The sequence below is a fragment of the Ylistrum balloti genome, unplaced genomic scaffold (genome assembly GCF_031769215.1).
Source record: "Ylistrum balloti isolate Yb309-2 unplaced genomic scaffold, AGI_CSIRO_Ybal_v1 Utg369568, whole genome shotgun sequence".
Classification (NCBI taxonomy): domain Eukaryota; kingdom Metazoa; phylum Mollusca; class Bivalvia; order Pectinida; family Pectinidae; genus Ylistrum; species Ylistrum balloti.
Window position 1 is genome coordinate 1,254,002 of NW_026781865.1, and position 19,321 is coordinate 1,273,322.

Here is a 19,321-nt window from a genome sequence, read left to right on the forward strand (position 1 = left end):
TAATACTGTTGATGAACTGCATATTTTTATTTTGTTTTACACATGTATACTTATGGTATACAACCTCACTCCATTTCGTTTTTCTTTTTTTTCTCGGTATGAATTCAAAGTAGTTAGAGATGGTAAATAGATGTTATTACATTTAAGTCCACTCCTGTGGACATCTCTACCCCAACCACTGATTTCCTTTTTTACATTCCATCTCAGGTATAAAGCTTCCTTATTCCACCATGGATAGTTGTTTTTATATATATATATTTTATTTATTCCATATATCCAGATACTTTACATAATCCAGTTTCAGCTGGGAAATTTACTTATATATACATATATGTACATCCTCATTAGAATGGACATTGATTTACAAAACACCCAATTACCGACTTGATATGATTGGACTCAGTGTCTACAGCTAGTTTGTTGTAGTTGACATACTCCCTGTTTAAATTTGCCCCTACCTTCCAAATCGCACTGCACACCCCCAGATATCCGAGTTAAGGATACTCGGACTAACCTATGCACCATTATTACTGACTCTGTGTCACTTTTGAACACAAATGAAAGTGAGACACATTGTATCATTGTTTTGAGGATTTTTTACCTGACTGATAGTCGTGAAGATAAAAAAATTCATTCATACTTGGATGATCTATATGCTTATCAATGAAAACTTAGTATTAATACGGTATGTTGTATACATTCCAGGATACCTCTTCGCCACGGAGCGGTGATTTTACTAATAGGAGACCAAGATGACCTTTAACCGTGTAGTTCCTGTCAAATAAGATTTTTGGTGAAAAACGACCAAAACAACAGCATGCCGCAGATAAAAACGTTCTGCCGTATAAAGCCTACTCCAGATTACTATCCTGAGTTTGAGGTTAGCCAGGAAACACTTTATCTACGTGTTCCTGAAGTATTGCGGGATTTTTCGTCAAGTGGAAAGTCGCGAGGTGCTGTAATCAGTCATGAATTTAAGTTTAATTACATTTTTAACAATACTGCTACACAGGATGAGGTGTTTGATGTGGCAGCAAAAGAGATTGTGGAGGGTGAGTAGTTTTCTCCGATTATTTACAAAAAAAATGTTTTACTTTGCGTGATACATAAGGTGTTGTATAGCATTTGTACATTCTTGATCAAGAAAGTCATCACTAATCCTTGTTAATCCAGTCATCACTAATCCTTGTTAATCCAGTCATCACTAATCCTTGTTAATCCAGTCATCACTAATCCTTGTTAATCCAGTCATCACTAATCCTTGTTAATTCAGTCATCACTAATCCTTGTTAATCCAGTCATCACTAATCCTTGTTAATCCAGTAATCAGTAATCCTTGTTAATCCAGTCATCACTAATCCTTGTTAATTCAGTCATCACTAATCCTTGTTAATCCAGTCATCACTAATCCTTGTTAATCCAGTCATCACTAATCCTTGTTAATTCAGTCATCACTAATCCTTGTTAATCCAGTCATCACTAATCCTTGTTAATCCAGTCATCAGTAATCCTTGTTAATCCAGTCATCACTAATCCTTGTCAATTCAGTCATCACTAATCCTTGTTAATCCAGTCATCACTAATCCTTGTTAATCCAGTCATCAGTAATCCTTGTTAATCCAGTCATCAGTAATCCTTGTTAATCCAGTCATCACTAATCCTTGTTAATCCAGTCATCACTAATTCTTGTTAATCCAGTCAACACTAATTCTTGTTAATCCAGTCACCACCTATCCTTGTTAATCCAGTCATCACTAATCCTTGTTAATCCAGTCATCACCAATCCTTGTTAATCCAGTCATCATTAGTTCTTGTTAATCCAATCACCACTTATCCTTGTTAATCCAGTCACCACTAATCCTTGTTAATCCAGTCACCACTAATCCTTGTTAATCCAGTCACCACTAATCCTTGTTAATCCAGTCATCACTAATCCTTGTTAATCCAGTCACCACTAATCCTTGTTAATCCAGTCACCACTAATCCTTGTTAATCCAGTCATCACTAATCCTTGTTAATCCAGTCATCACTAATCCTTGTTAATCCAGTCATCACTAATCCTTGTTAATCCAGTCATCACTAATTCTTGTAAATTGCTATATTTATATTTGTGTTTTTATGATTAACATTTCAAGAAGACAAATCATTTCTAAGATTTTATTGAAAAATTTAACATTTCCTTTCTGTTTATTTATATGTTGGACCTGTTATTTCTGTTTCTTCTTCACCTGAACAACTTATATGAAGGATTGTTACAAGTATGATCTTGATGGATTTAATTTCTGATTAAAATAAAATTCAAAGTCAGGTGATTCACTTAAATTCTCAACAGGAGGATGGACTGGAAATATTTTAAAACTGATTCAACAGTAATTATTTTATATTGCATAGATGTAACAAATACCATACTTTCCATTCCATCTCAATTGTTGATTTGAATGGTGCATTTACCAAGTCTGGATAGTGTCCTCATTACCAATAATCTAGAAAATACCATGTGGTTATTGTTAGAGATATAGGTTTTGATTCCCAAATCTTAGAATTAATTATGGCTATTCCAGGTTTCTTAAATGGCTACAATGGGACGATATTTGCATACGGCCAGACAGGAACGGGTAAAACTTTTACTGTGGAAGGTGGGGCCAAGTCTTACGCTCAGAGAGGACTTCAACCAAGGTGGGTACAATTTATAAAGGACTAAATGTTTTACTGTGATACGTCACCTAGTCAAACAACAAGTAGTCAGGGTGTTTTCTTTGTTTTAGTTTATTGTTATCAATCCTTGATAGAATACATGATTTTCTAATTAACCTGAAGTAACGAACATGGCTGGAAGATATTCCAGTTGGATATTATAGAAAACCAATGTAATATTTTCCCTATTTTTAAAGGCACATGTATATTAAGTTGAGATGAACTAGGTTTATGAACCCTTCAGTTCAAACCTTTAACTTGGATTGTTCTTTATATTAAATTTTGTAATATTTTATGGTTTTAAGCATTAATTTACATATTTTTGAACAAATGTATCATTCTCTAAAACTTGTTCAGAAGAGCCTATCTATCTACAGTTTTCAGGCATTCTATTTTTCACATATCTGACAACAGTTAAGATTGTGTTCTACCATCTTAGGGCACTCTCCATGATATACAAGGAGCTTGAGAAGAGACAAGATGAGGAGATCAGTGTGCATATATCCTATCTGGAAATCTACAAAGAGATTGGATACGATCTTCTCAACCCTGGTGCCAGGACCCAGTCTGTTGTAACACCCTTCCCAAAGGTAACTAGCTTTGGGATTCTGACCTTTATATCAATTCATCTTACTAAAACCCCAGGATACCAACACATTTCTTTGGACTTAAAGTCAGGGGTGGGCTTATTATAGGACAAAAAGCGCAGACTGCCAAAACATTACCTCTGATTCATAAGTCAGGATCGGCTTATTATGTGGAAATAAGTCCAGGAGGTCAACATATTACTGCTAACTCAAAAGTCAGGGGTAGTGTTATTGTAGGAGGATAAGCCCAGGAGGTCAACATATTACCTCTAACTCAGGAGTCCATGGTAGGCTTATTGTAGGAGGATAAGCCCAGGAGGTCAACACGTTACCTCTAACTCAGAAGTCAGGGGTAGTGTTATTGTAGGAGGATAAGCCCAGGAGGTCAACATATTACCTCTAACTCAGAAGTCAGGGGAAACCACAGGTACACACAGTGAACTGAACTGTCATTGATTGTTGTTTTACTCAACAGCAACATTCACATTATGTATTATATAATGGGCAAACTTACGACCAGACTTTGGCTTACTGCTTGGGATACATAGTTATATATTTTGGACCCAGTAATCTGTTTTCACTCTCTTGCCAAAAGTGATTGTATGACAGTCACTAAGCTATGGTTAGGACTCAGTATGTTGTCACACCACAGGGCTTTTCTCACTTGTTTAGGGATGGGGCCAATGGCTTCATATCAGGAGGAAATGTGTAACAAACTACTTCGCTTCAATACACCCAGGCAAAGATACAAAGAGTGTTGTAGTAAATTAAGGTCAGGTTTTCCTTTTTTTACCGTGGATGATTACTAAATGTTTATATCTCCCATGTTTTCATATTATGACATTTCTTTTTTTAAATGTTTATGGAAATTTTAGTATATAGTAAGTTTGCAAATGTTATACTTGATAAATGAAAGGATAAACAAAAACAGGTCTATTTCTCTGCATTGTAATAGCATTTTCATTGTCATTGTTATCCTCTTGTAAACCTGTAGATGTTTGATGTAGGTAAATGTGCTTGAAGGCGCTAGCGGTGTATGGGTGGTACGTAACTTGTCAGTACATTATGCAGCCAGCGAGGATGTGGCTCAAAACTTATTATTACAAGGCCAAGCCAATCGACGTGTTGCTGCAACAACTGTTCATGACAGATCCTCTCGTTCTCACGCCGTGTTCACCGTCCAACTGTCTGCCAAACAACCCAACTCAGACGTCATCATTAAGTAAGTTTGCTTTAAAATTATATTAAAAATCTTGTATCAATAAACAGTTTCAACATTACTCAAGATCATCTTTGTCTTAAGAAGTAGTAATTGGAATTACTATGGCCGTCCTAAAGGATCCGTCATCTGTTCTGAAAGTTGGCTGATTTTCCTACTTTGTTAGTGATAACATATCTTTATTGTATGTATGTGATTATGTATCATTGTCATTCTACTGTTGATGTTGACATATGTCTGTTGTAGATCTATTGTAGACCCAGTACTATTAATTGTTGCAGCACTCAACACATGCTTGAATTTCTTGTGTCTTGTGTACCTTAAGCCATAGCCTTTTTTCCAACAATGTACCTAATTTTATTTGAAACCAAACAACAAATTGAGTTTCATTACCCTTAGGAAAATGATTCATGAACTTAAGGCTTCATACTTCCTCCTGTTTGTTTCATTTGTTTTGAAAAGACTTACTTCCCTAGTACTACAGATATAATTTAAAATTCACAAACATTTTGGAAAAGAGTTACTCCCCTTGTACTGCAGATATAACTTCTAAATTCAAAAAGCTTTAGTAGTAAAAGAAGAGCGCCTTACATTATCATAACCATAACATGCTAGATAAATATGTTACCAGGTAGCTATTTTGAGTAGATATAAGTTATCTGTTAAAGTGGAAATTTAATCTGAACGTTTCCCTGTTTATTAGAGAATTTTGTATATTTATGTTATATATTTCAGCATTAGATAATCTTCTCTACACTTAGTTTAAAGGACACATTATGTCACACTTGCCATAATAGCTGTCAAGATAAGCAGTCACATTTAGTTAGTCTCTGTAAATACAAGAATTCAGAGTACGTCAATACAATACATTGTTTTAAGAGATGATTAAATGATTTTAATGAAGCTTCTGAGCTTCTTAAGCTCTGCAGAAATCTTTCCCTCACTTCAACACTTAACCACCCTGAAACTTGAAATCTGCAGCCCACGAAAAACAGAGATAGCCCCTGGAAATCTGTATTCCATGTCGGGAAAAATCTTGATTGCCCATCGCGACCAAGTCTAGGTGTAGTGCTGGAAACTGGGGCTACAAGTATGCTTAAAGTAAAATTTCTGTTTTAATCAGATTCCAAAACAGAGGCGCATAGTATAAAACTTGACATTGACCAACACAAGGAAACAAGTTTCCCGGACTAGGAATTAAAAAAATGTAAAAATAACTAGCAGACAACTAATAAAAAAGAAAAAATAATATTTCCTGCAACCAAACTGTAATGGTGATGGCTAGAGAATCACTACCTTCTACCTGCCTACCCAGCACATTACTCTTACTACCATGTGCCCGACAGAACACAAATAATTTCCGCTAATCTCAGTAAAATGCAGCAATATTCAATTCAATCAGAATTTTTTAATTGCGTTTCACCAAACACTTGCTGAAGTTGATATTTCTTAGACTTACATGAACTAAGTCAGAGAGATGCAGGCAGGTGCATTTGATGACTACTCTGGGGAAGGTTTAAGTAAACGTCCTTATGATCACATTGAACTAAGTCAGAGAGATGCAGGCAGGTGCATTTGATGACTACTCTGGGGAAGGTTTAAGTAAACGTCCTTATGATCACATTGAACTAGGTCAGAGAGATGCAGGCAGGTGCATTTGATGACTACTCTGGGGAAGGTTTAAGTAAACGTCCTTATGATCACATTGAACTAAGTCAGAGAGATGCAGGCAGGTGCATTTGATGACTACTCTGTGGAAGGTTTAAGTAAACGTCCTTATGATCACATTGAACTAAGTCAGAGAGATGCAGGCAGGTGCATTTGATGACTACTCTGTGGAAGGTTTAAGTAAACGTCCTTATGATCACATTGAACTAAGTCAGAGAGATGCAGGCAGGTGCATTTGATGACTACTCTGGGGAAGGTTTAAGTAAACGTCCTTATGATTGCTTATATTTTCAGTTTGAATTAAGATTCGTTCAACATGTTTGTATTATTTGGGGTTTTGTTTCTTTGTTTTACCATTCATGAAACAGACTCGAGTAAGATCCTCACTGTGTAAAGCGTTTCACTGAATGTCACTGAAATTGTAAAGTCAGAAGCCCTTGAAGAAAAGCTTTTGTAGAAAAGCAATAATAGATGTTTTCTTTAAGTTAAAGGGAAAACAAAACATTCTTTAAAACAAAAAGATCACATTTAATTTACATTAAGAGATTTATCTGATATGTCTGTCTACAAAAATCCTTAATTTGTGTAGATTTAAAACTTATCACAGTGAATTTATTTTGATTCTGTTCTTTCAAAACAGTTGGTACCATACTATGTATATAGAAATATACCCGAGTTACTGACAGATGGGATAAGTTTTAACTTCTTAGTCTGAAACAAGACCTAGCTCTGGTAGATACACTGTATTTTTGTGTAAGGTTATATTGCAATCATCCTAAAAAGATTAATTTTCTATAAATCTTTGTGAATAAAATATTTCATTTTGCGTGTATACTGTTTACATCATCAATTTTTCTAGTTCATTGCCTTCTGATTTAGTTTACTTACAAATATCTTGAGGAAAGTGTTGTTGACTTAGTCTGTGAGAATGTTTAGAAGAAAAATAGACATAACACTTGATGTCCAGTGTGATGTTTACAGATTTGAGACAAGAACTGGTGATTTAAATAGGCCAAAGAAAACAAATTATGTGTTGAATCCTATAACACTTGAGACATACAGGGATTGAACAGTCATGAATGCATTTCATTTTGTGAAAAGCTGTTAATTATTTTTTATTTGAATAATATATATTTTTTCACATAATAATCAGACAATTTATTGAATCAATCAGCTGAGAGAAAAAGAATGATCTTGTGCTCCGTAATTTGTTCTGAAAACAGAAATGTACCTGATTCTTAGATAGAAATTTATGTACAGTATACACAAAGATGTATATGATAATGACATGTTTTGAGTTTGTATATCTAATACATATTGTATACTGATAGAAAATATGATATTCTAGGTATTACAGGGATATCATTTTACCATGAATTTGTGGAGACATTTTACTCTGGTAGTCTTGGTTTTTAATTCTTCATTAAGAATATTACAATAAATTACTTTGTGTGGACTAATAATTAACATTCTTACAATTTAAGTGAGAAACAGAATAAATGTAATGCGTTAGTAGGTTATATTTCACGTGTTATAAAATATCTCTAGTAATCCAGCTTTGATCTTACCTGGTATAATGTGATGTGATTTTATGAATAATGCAAATGTATATTATGTTTTTGACACTCTAATAAAACATTTGAATTTGAAAGCTATCTTACTGAAAACATATCTGGCACAATGAACATCTAAAAATTTGTTGGTCTGGCCTAAGAACCACAGATAATCCTTTGTAGCAGTGTCTTGTGATTATTGGCACTTAAGAATCGTTACCTCGTTAAAGGATCAGACCTGTTAGTCAAGATGAAAATCCTTTCCTGAGGACTAACTTTTTCTACAATGTCTAATCATACTCAGAGAGTTTGGAGGCCACAGATATATTGATTCAGTGAACGGTAATTTACTTGTATACATTCACTGTAAAATCAGGAACATTGTTGTTTTGTAAAATCGTTCGATTTTTATCAGGGATATTTGAAGGAACACTTTCTGGTGACCTTAACTTTAAATGGACGTTATTTGCTGTGGTTATATCTCAAACACAAAGACACATCTGTGTTGGTGGTGTGATAACACATGGGTGAATATAATGTATTACATGTTATATAAAACAAATGATGCTTTGTGTCACACAGTTGATTTCAAAACTTAGTCAAAGGTATATATATATGTTGTACAAATATTTTTCTTGTATTTATGTTTTCTGAATGACAGGATGTGTACATGGAAATAGATGTTGTTTAAATTATGCTGCACTGTTTTATATCATCTACAGAAAGGTGTGTATTAAATAGTGTTAGATTGGGATCAGTGTGTGGACAGTGAAAACTGCAGTAAAATTTATATGTGTATTAAATGGTGTTAGATTGGGATCAGTGTGTGGACAGTGAAAACTGCAGTAAAATTTATCATATGTGTATTAAATAGTGGTAGATTGGGATCAGTGTGTGGACAGTGAAAACTGCAGTAAAATTTATCATATGTGTATTAAATGGTGTTAGATTGGGATCAATGTGTGAACAGTGAAAACTGCAGTAAAATTTATCAGATGTGGAGATTATTATGAAATACTGTTTTAGGTATTAAATTCTTTTGAAACCTGTGTATTTGATGAGAAATCTGATTTACTGGCAGAAGAAACATGATACAGGTATCAGGGATAATATGTTTGATTGATAGGAAAGAAAATGAAGAGGAAAACTGCTGTGAGCTGACTCCAATGGTTGATGGAGCCTGACAAAGATTTAATGCATTAAGGCTTGTATATATAAAAATTCTGTATCCTTATAAGTTTTATTCAGATTGTATCCTACTTTTATAACAGTCATTCTGGTGATTAGAAGGTTGCTAAATGTTAATTTAAAGTAGACACACAAAGCTGGTAATCTTGGATTGATATTTCTGCACTAAATTTGTTGAAAATCTAAAGAAATCTTGACGAGCTAGTTCATTGATATAAAGAACTTATCAATTGACACTCACCTGGAGCTAGAAGTGTTTATTTTTAAGATATCACGTTTGTTGAAAGTTAAATGTTGGATTTCATGACTGCGACCTCCTTATAAATACATGTAAAGTGATGATAATCAATCTATTTTCTTTATCAACAATTACACAATGGTTTTATAGTGTTGTTAGATGTCAGAATTACTATATATCAGGAGGAGGGACATTCATTGGTGAAGTGATGGCTAGTTATAATTATAAAAATGGTAGAGGCACAACTCCGCGTCCCTGCCATTGTATGGGGTGACATATACCTGTATTCGGCTGTTTCATCCTGTTCCGAATCATTGTTAGATATTGAGAACTATTCAAAAGATATTTGGTTCATATTTTACTCCATCGTATCATTACATCATGTTCTTCACCTTAATTTTCATGTCAAGGTCACAGGCCATAGATCAAGATCAAAGGATGAAAAAGTCACATTTTACAACTTCTGAAAAATTCATCAACCAATGAATATATAAGGCAGCAGAGTCATATATGTCTTATATATTTTCTAGTCATAGTCAAGAGGAAACAGATTACTATTGATATACTCTGGGGATTTTAAGGTACACTCTCAGGATCTTAAGTCACACCTTCTGGATCTTAAGGCACACTCTTAGAATCTTAAGGCACACTCTCAGGATCTTAAGGCACACTCTCAGGATCTTAAGGCACACTCTCAGGACCTTAAGTCACACTCTCAGGATCTTAAGGCACACTCTCGGGATGTTAAGGCACACTCTCTAGATCTTAAGTCACACTCTCGGGATCTTAAGGCACACTCTCGGGATATTAAGGCACACTCTCAGGATCTTAAGGCACACTCTCGGGATATTAAGGCACACTCTCGGGATCTTAAGGCACACTTTCTGGATCTTAAGGCACACTCTTAGAATCTTAAGGCACACTCTTAGAATCTTAAGTCACACTCTCAGGATCTTAAGTCACACTCTCAGGATCTTAAGGCACACTCTCAGGATCTTAAGGCACACTCTTAGAATCTTAAGTCACACTCTTAGAATCTTAAGGCACACTCTTGGGATGTTAAGGCACACTCTCTAGATCTTAAGGCACACTCTTAGAATCTTAAGTCACACTCTTAGAATCTTAAGGCACACTCTCGGGATGTTAAGGCACACTCTCTAGATCTTAAGGCACACTCTCGGGATGTTAAGGCACACTCTCTAGATCTTAAGGCACACTCTCGGGATATTAAGGCACACTTTCTGGATCTTAAGGCACACTCTCAGGATCGTAAGGCACACTCTCGGGATATTAAGGCACATTCTCGGGATCTTAAGGCACACTTTCTGGATCTTAAGGCACACTCTTAGAATCTTAAGGCACACTCTTAGAATCTTAAGTCACACTCTCAGGATCTTAAGTCACACTCTCAGGATCTTAAGGCACACTCTCAGGATCTTAAGGCACACTCTTAGAATCTTAAGTCACACTCTCAGGATCTTAAGTCACACTCTCAGGATCTTAAGGCACACTCTCAGGATCTTAAGTCACACTCTCAGGGTCTTAAGGCACACTCTCAGGATCTTAAGTCACACTCTTAGAATCTTAAGTCACACTCTCAGGATCTTAAGGCACACTCTCAGGATCTTAAGGCACACTCTTAGAATCTTAAGTCACACTCTCAGGATCTTAAGGCACACTCTTAGAATCTTAAGTCACACTCTCGGGATCTTAAGTCACACTCTCGGGATCTTAAGGCACACTCTCGGGATCTTAAGTCACACTCTCGGGATCTTAAGTCACACTCTCAGGATCTTAAGGCACACTCTCGGGATCTTAAGGCACACTCTCGGGATCTTAAGGCACACTCTCGGGATATTAAGGCACACTCTCGGGATCTTAAGGCAGCTGTGAAATAGGATTGTATTTTGATGTAGAAAAAGCAAACTTAAGCTTCTGCTTAGCTTGAAAGTGCTGGATTTATAAAACAACACAGTAGTGGTTACATAGATTATGCTAATCCATATGTCTGGAAGATGTTTTTATGGTCAGTTACTACATTTCTAGAAGTCGTATTACTCATGGATTTTCCTAAACCTTTTGTTAGATGGTAAATATAATGTCACTTGCTTATTCTGTCACACTTGATACTGAAACATGTTTGTAATGTATAGAAAAAGGGGACTGCTAAGACAAGCACTTACTATTTGTCCACAAAAAATTAAAACTTCACTGATGCTAGATAAAAACATACAGCTAACATTTGTAGGTCATGACCTATAGCCATTGTGTTTCGTCTGTAGTTGTCTGCCATCCACAGTCCATCGTGTGTTAACTTTTGAAATTTCAAACTTCGACACGACAGCCAGGGAGGCTGTTTTGAAAACATGATTGCATAATCATGGTTTTCCTGTGCAGCACCTATTTCAAACTTCTCAAGTTTCACCAGTGGGATTGATATCCAACTTTACTGTCAAATAATAGGTAACACTTGTTAAAGAATTATAATTACATATTAGATACATTATGAAAGCTGAGTAGTGTTAACTTTGTTATCAATGCTTTAATCTTGTTTAATCTCCTCGATTACTCTACACACCTTGCACATGGAATTTGAAATGTGGTAAGTTGGTATTTAAAACTTGTAGAATATAGGAACCTTGAATGTTTAATCCTCTATATATTAAAATATATAATATATAGTCATGTTAAAATAGAATACAGGCAAGAAAACGGACTAGGAGGAATATATAGATATATATGTCATATTGAATATTTCTAGTTTTGGAACTAATAGTATGGTATAATATTTAACTACAACCTATACAAAGTCAACTGAATCAATACTGCTTGTACATGTATATTTTAGTATGGACAACTTCTATAGCTGAGGGTAATATCATATAAACACTCTGCTGGAACTGTGTTATTTTTTAACTTTTCCACATGGAAACAGATATTTGTATACATGTGTATACATGTATAACACATCGACATATATTAAGTTCCATCAAATTTTTGGTGTGACAGACCTGTTCACTTTTGTCAGGGTTTAAACATGCGAGGCATTAACTAGGATTTATTGTGATGACAAAGTTGGGACAGATTTCGGGTCAGACTTTAAAAGACAGTAATTTCCGATCAATACAGTATTTATCAAGCAACGCCCAGGCCTGAATGTTACCACTGACTCAAAGTAAAGCAGTGACATGGGCTTATTACAGAACAAAGACTTGACATATGCCAGCATTTCTTCTGAAGTTCATATATATGGGTGGGCCTATTACAAAGCACAGGGTTATTGCTAGATAAATATGGTACACATGCTTTCATACACTAGTGGTGATTGATATTAAAGTACTACATTGGAATATGGATGATGTTTTTTTAACAATTTCTTAGAAACATTTTTCCCAGAATAAGCCCACAGGACCAACACACATTGCTTTTCTGAAAATGGGATTAACTAATAAAGAGCAATGTTTCTGAAGACGGTCGGCCTAGGCAACCGAAACATGTCAACAAATAAAATCTAATTCACAGAATCCCTGGTGTTAATGCTCCATCCTCTATCTACTTGTTATTACCTATCTTCTTAGGAAATTTACTAGAATACGCCAGTATCAACCTAGGATTTCTCTATAGATACATCTACCAACCAGTACCACCCACAGGACATTGGACCCCTCTACCCATACATCTACCAACCAGTACCACCCACAGGACATTGGACTCCTCTACCCATACATCTACCAACCAGTACCACCCACAGGACATTGGACTCCTCTACCCATACATCTACCAACCAGTACCACCCATAGGACATTGGACCCCTCTACCCATACATCTACCAACCAGTAACACACACTGGACATTGGACTCCTCTACCCATACATCTACCAACCAGTACCACACACAGGACATTGGACCCCTCTACCCATACATCTACCAACCAGTAACACACACTGGACATTGGACTCTTCTACCCATACATCTACCAATCAGTAACACACACTGGACATTGGACCCCTCTACCCATACATCTACCAATCAGTACCACACACAGGACATTGGACTCCTCTTCCCATACATCTACCAACCAGTACCACCCACAGGACATTGGACTCCTCTACCCATACATCTACCAACCAGTACCACCCACAGGATGTTGGACTCCTCTACCCATACATCTACCAACCAGTACCACCCACAGGATGTTGGACTCCTCTACCCATACATCTACCAACCAGTACCACCCACAGGATGTTGGACTCCTCTACCCATACATCTACCAACCAGTACCACACACAGGACATTGGACTCTTCTACCAATACACCTACCAACCAGTACCACACACAGGACATTGGACTCCCTTATCGACACATCTACCAACCAGAACAAGAATAATATTGGTTTAAGATTTTACAGAACAGCATGTATAAGTGAGTGTCTGGGCTTATCTCCAGTTATGGGCTTATTACCAGGCATGGGCTTATTGCAGAATACAGTACACATAACATGTTTTTATAAAGACATTTTTTTATATTTTTTTCCAGATCAAAGTTACATTTGGTTGATTTAGCTGGATCTGAAAGAGTCTCCAAGACTGGAGTTGAAGGTCATCTACTAGATGAGGCTCGGTCTATCAATTTGTCCCTCCACTTTCTGGAAACTGTGATTATTTCCCTCCAGGGCGAGTCATCCTCGGGTAACAAGCGAGTAGGAAGTGCAGGCTTGTCACGGAGGTAAGAAATACTGAAGGACTTGAGCAGTATTGAGATGACCTAAACATGGTTTTACAAAACAATTTTTTACAGTCTTCATTTTCTTTTTTTTCTTCTAATAATTCTTAAAGTTAAAAACAAAAACTCATTATTTTCAAGGAATTTAATTCAGGCAAAGTATGTACATCAGAATTCTTTACCTTATCTTGTGTATATTTCCATGGTTCAATGGGATTTGAAGAAATGATAAAATTGTTCAAAATATTAAAAATGTATTTTATTTGTGGTAAGTTAGTTTTATATTTTTTTTTTTCTTTCTGAAATTTTTAGTCAATCATTTAGAAACAGTCGTCATGGCACCCGACCAGGCTCTGCAGACTTGTCCACCCCAAAACATGTTCCGTACAGAAACTCACTCCTTACAATGGTCCTTAGGGACAGTCTGGGTAAGTTTCGTGTGGAGCAAAGTGAGAATTAAGGAATATGAGTATGTTACCAGTTAATGAGGTTCTCATAAAAAGATTGTCCTCTGGGTATAGGGACAGTGATTAAGGAATCTGAATATACCACAGGACAGAAGGAGATAATAGGTAATCATCTAGTAGAAACATGGTAATGTGTCTATATATCACTTCAATCAATAAGACATTAGAAAGTATACATTGCATTAAATTGTAGTACCAGATATATGGGACTGTATAATCCAATTTACAGAGATTTGTTCTATGTAGGAACACAGATGATGTCTCCTGAGTAAACATTGTACCACATTGTAGTCTCCTGAGTAAACATTGTACCACATTGTAGTACCAGATATATGGGACTGTATAATCCAATTTACAGATATTTGTTCTATGTAGGAACACAGATGATGTCTCCTGAGTAAACATTGTACCACATTGTAGTCTCCTGAGTAAACATTGTACCACATTGTAGTACCAGATATATGGGACTGTATAATCCAATTTACAGAGATTTGTTCTATGTAGGAACACAGATGATGTCTCCTGAGTAAACATTGTACCACATTGTAGTCTCCTGAGTAAACATTGTACCACATTGTAGTACCAGATATATGGGACTGTATAATCCAATTTACAGAGATTTGTTCTATGTAGGAACACAGAGGATGTCTCCTGAGTAAACATTGTACCACATTGTAGTCTCCTGAGTAAACATTGTACCACATTGTAGTACCAGATATATGGGACTGTATAATCCAATTTACAGAGATTTGTTCTATGTAGGAACACAGATGATGTCTCCTGAGTAAACATTGTACCACATTGTAGTCTCCTGAGTAAACATTGTACCACATTGTAGTACCAGATATATGGGACTGTATAATCCAATTTACAGAGATTTGTTCTATGTAGGAACACAGAGGATGTCTCCTGAGTAAACATTGTACCACATTGTAGTCTCCTGAGTAAACATTGTACCACATTGTAGTCTCCTGAGTAAACATTGTACCACATTGTAGTACCAGATAATATGGGACTGTATAATCCAATTTACAGAGATTTGTTCTATGTAGGAACACAGATGATGTCTCCTGAGTAAACATTGTACCACATTGTAGTACCAGATATATGAGACTGTAAAATACAATTTACAGAGATTTGTGCTATGTAGGAATACAGATGAAGTGATTAATTAAGCAGGAAATTGCAATTCTTGTTTCAGATGATAAAAATTTTGTACATATGTATAAACATATACAATAAACAGATACCAGATGGTAAAATGAAGTTGATTTGAATACAATTTGGATGACAGATAAATTTGTTGTCCAAAAAGGCAACACTCGATTTATCTGTCTCCAAAATTATACTGTATACCACCATCTTGAAACACTTCATTGATTAAATATAGCTATACTCAGTAGTAAGGGGAGATAATCCATGAAAATAAAACACACATCAACAGCTATTTTAAAAAAACTTTGAAATATAGTTATTGTTAGGATATATGACATGAAGGCAATTAAAGTCCAGTTATTTTTTTAATGATTAACATTGAGGTGAGAAGATGTTTTTTATATTCAAATTTTATTTGTCATATTTTTCTCTGTTTTTTAGGTGGGAACTGTCTCACTGCTATGATAGCAACTACTTCACTGGAGATCGAGAATATTGGAGAGTCTATATCTACTTGTAGATTTGCAGGTCGAGTGGCCTGTATTGCTAACAGTGTCTCGTAAGTATAAACAAGTTCATTTTATGGTGTTGTAAACAGACAGCCAAGGAAAAATAACATCTGAAGACACTAGACAGATTTATCAGATCTGTGGCAAACAACATTACTAGATTTTTTATGTCCCTACCATATAATGAGGAAGCACAGTGTTACTTATGTTTGTCATGTTGTCACTCCTGTTACTTAATGATCTCACACGGCACTTGATCAAACTTTTATGCAGTTTAGGTCAGTTATGATAACATGCTTTGGATGAGTTCACAAGTGTTTTATAGTTCCAATGTCAAGGTCATCACTGCTATTTATAGAAATTTTCCTATATTGATACTGATATATATTTGAGCAGCATTCATGTCTTACAGACATTTTGTTTGATAGGATGTTGTGGTAAATTGATAAAAGAAAATAAAACCTATATGATATAAACTGATGATAAAACAGAAAATTTATCTTCACAAAGAAATGGGATTATATTACTATACTATAAACCAACTTTTCATTGTTTCTCACTTTTGTGATCTTCTTTAAAACCCCAAGGAAGCCCCATATCTGGACAGTAATTTGGTCAGGTGAGCTTACTGCTGGACATTTCTTGGACACAGGTCAGTAGTGACCTGCTCATAGACGAAATGACCTTTGACCCCTTATTAACAGCATATATATATGGTATAATATCCAAGAGAGGATTAAATCACTTATAAGGTGTCTCATATTTTTGATTAATACTTTATTGACATTGAATTGTATACACAGGGGCTTGATATTTGGTCTGTACTGACATTGAATTGTATACACAGGGGCTTGATATTTTGTCTATACTGAATTTGAATTGTATACACAGGGGCTTGATATTTGGTCTGTACTGACATTGAATTGTATACACAGGGGCTTGATATTTTGTCTATACTGAATTTGAATTGTATACACAGGGGCTTGATATTTGGTCTATACTGACATTGAACTGTATACACAGGGGCTTGATATTTGGTATATACTGACTTTAAATTGTATACACAGGGGCTTGATATTTGGTCTATACTGACATTGAATTGTATACACAGGGGCTTGATATTTGGTATATACTGACATTGAATTGTATACACAGGGGCTTGATATTTGGTATATACTGACATTGAATTGTATACACAGGGGCTTGATATTTGGTCTATACTGACATTGAATTGTATACACAGGGGCTTGATATTTGGTATATACTGACATTGAATTGTATACACAGGGGCTTGATATTTGGTATATACTGACATTGAATTGTATACACAGGGGCTTGATATTTGGTATATACTGACATTGAATTGTATACACAGGGGCTTGATATTTGGTCTATACTGACATTGAATTGTATACACAGGGGCTTAAGCTTGTTAACACAGGATCTTTTTATATTATTGATTATTGTTTCAATTTGTTTACATTGTTATCAGGAACAAAGTGTGGTAAGCACAGCACTCTGTTTTTCTTAAGTTAGAGTAATTTAATGTATGTGGTTTTATACACTGTAGATCAATTTGTCTCTCTCATTTTCTCTTATTACATATAAACAGTATGAATTATGTATTGCTTCAGGCCTTCCATACATTGTAAACTAATCTGACTGATGCAGTTTTAGATGCTTTAAACTGTGAGAAAGAAACTTTTCTCTGGCTTGGATATCTATGAGGGGTCTTTAATTGTAAGGCTTTATCCTTTTTAATCTCAGTATCCTTCTTTGTACTATATGTGATATAATGAAAAACTAAAAAGAACAGAATTTGTCAGTTCCTAATCAAATGGCTTGTGTTTGATAGCATGTGAAATAAATGTTTAAATTTGCCTACAAAATGATATTGATGTTTAATATCTTTTCAGCTTACAGATTGTTTTATCTCAAGTTAACTATCTTGCTAATTCTCTGTATTAAATAATGAAAAGATATTGGTACAATATCTATATACATGTATAACTTTTCTGACAGTTTGGTACAGTATCTATAGACATGTATAACTTTTCTGACAGTTTGGTACACTATCTATAGACATGTATAACTTTTCTGACAGTTTGGTACAGTATCTACATACATATATAACTTTTCTGACAGTTTGGTACAGTATATACATGTATAACTTTTCTGACAGTTTGGTACACTATCTATAGACATGTATAACCTTTCTGACAGTTTGGAACACTATCTATATACATGTATAACTTTTCTGACAGTTTGGTACAGTATCTATATAAATGTATAACTTTTCTGACAGTTTGGTACAATATCTATATACATGTAGAACTTTTCTGACAGTTTGGTACAGTATCTATATACATGTATAACATTTCTGACAGTTTGGTACAGTATCTATATACATGTATAACTTTTCTGACAGTTTGGTACAATATCTGTATACATGTATAACTTTTCTGGCAGTTTGGTACAGTATCTATATAAATGTAGAATTTTTCTGACAGTTTGGTACACTATCTATAGACATGTATAACTTTTCTGACAGTTTGGTACACTATCTATATACATGTATGACTTTTCTGACAGTTTGGTACAGTATATACATGTATAACATTTCTGACAGTTTGGTACACTATCTATATACATGTATAATATTTCTGACAGTTTGGCACACTATCTATAGACATATGTCACTTTTCCAACAGTATGGTACAGATTCTTTCAGATTATATTAAATATTTCAGGATGTCCAAGATGCCATTAAGGTTGTTACACTTATTAATATAGGAAGTCATATTCCTGTTTTTCCAGGCCAAAATCTTATAGACAGGTGTGTTTCAGGTTTTATAAAAAAAACTTGCTCATCAGTAAATACATATACATGATTGTGTAAGTTTGATACAAAGAAGTGATGGACAATGTTCTGTGCCCTGCCATGGCTCAGACTACTAACTAGTAAACTAAATTATTTTTTCTTGCTATATTTTCATAAGTGATTAATCAACTTTTTATGTCTATTGTTACAGCCTTTGGAACTAGATGTTACTACCAAAACAGCGTCATACATACTCTCAATATTTATTGTTGTGAAAAACTTGAAACACATCTACTCATTATTGGCCTTTTTATAATTATCAAATATTTACATGTGCAGAATACATCTATACCAACCATGTAGAATGTCCCATCTTACAAGAATTATACTGAGGTTTTATTGAAATATGATATATATACTCCCTATACTATACTCATTGCATTATGTGTAGTGTAAATTTCTCCGATTAGAATTACCTCCCTTTAGAGAAGTTCTCCTTA

General features: G+C 35.0%; 1 protein-coding gene across 1 annotated transcript in view; it reads left to right on the forward strand.

Moving 5' to 3' along the window:
* Window positions 1-817: 817 nt before the first annotated feature.
* The window catches only part of LOC132561377 (kinesin heavy chain-like), a 30,503-nt gene continuing 11,999 nt past the window's right edge, over window positions 818-19,321 (forward strand). Inside the window, exons 1-7 of the mRNA XM_060226136.1 lie at window positions 818-1,052; window positions 2,562-2,676; window positions 3,134-3,284; window positions 4,289-4,503; window positions 13,684-13,872; window positions 14,182-14,297; window positions 15,933-16,050. Of these exons, the coding sequence (XP_060082119.1) occupies window positions 818-1,052; window positions 2,562-2,676; window positions 3,134-3,284; window positions 4,289-4,503; window positions 13,684-13,872; window positions 14,182-14,297; window positions 15,933-16,050 (1,139 nt within the window). The remainder of the gene's footprint in view (window positions 1,053-2,561; window positions 2,677-3,133; window positions 3,285-4,288; window positions 4,504-13,683; window positions 13,873-14,181; window positions 14,298-15,932; window positions 16,051-19,321) is intronic.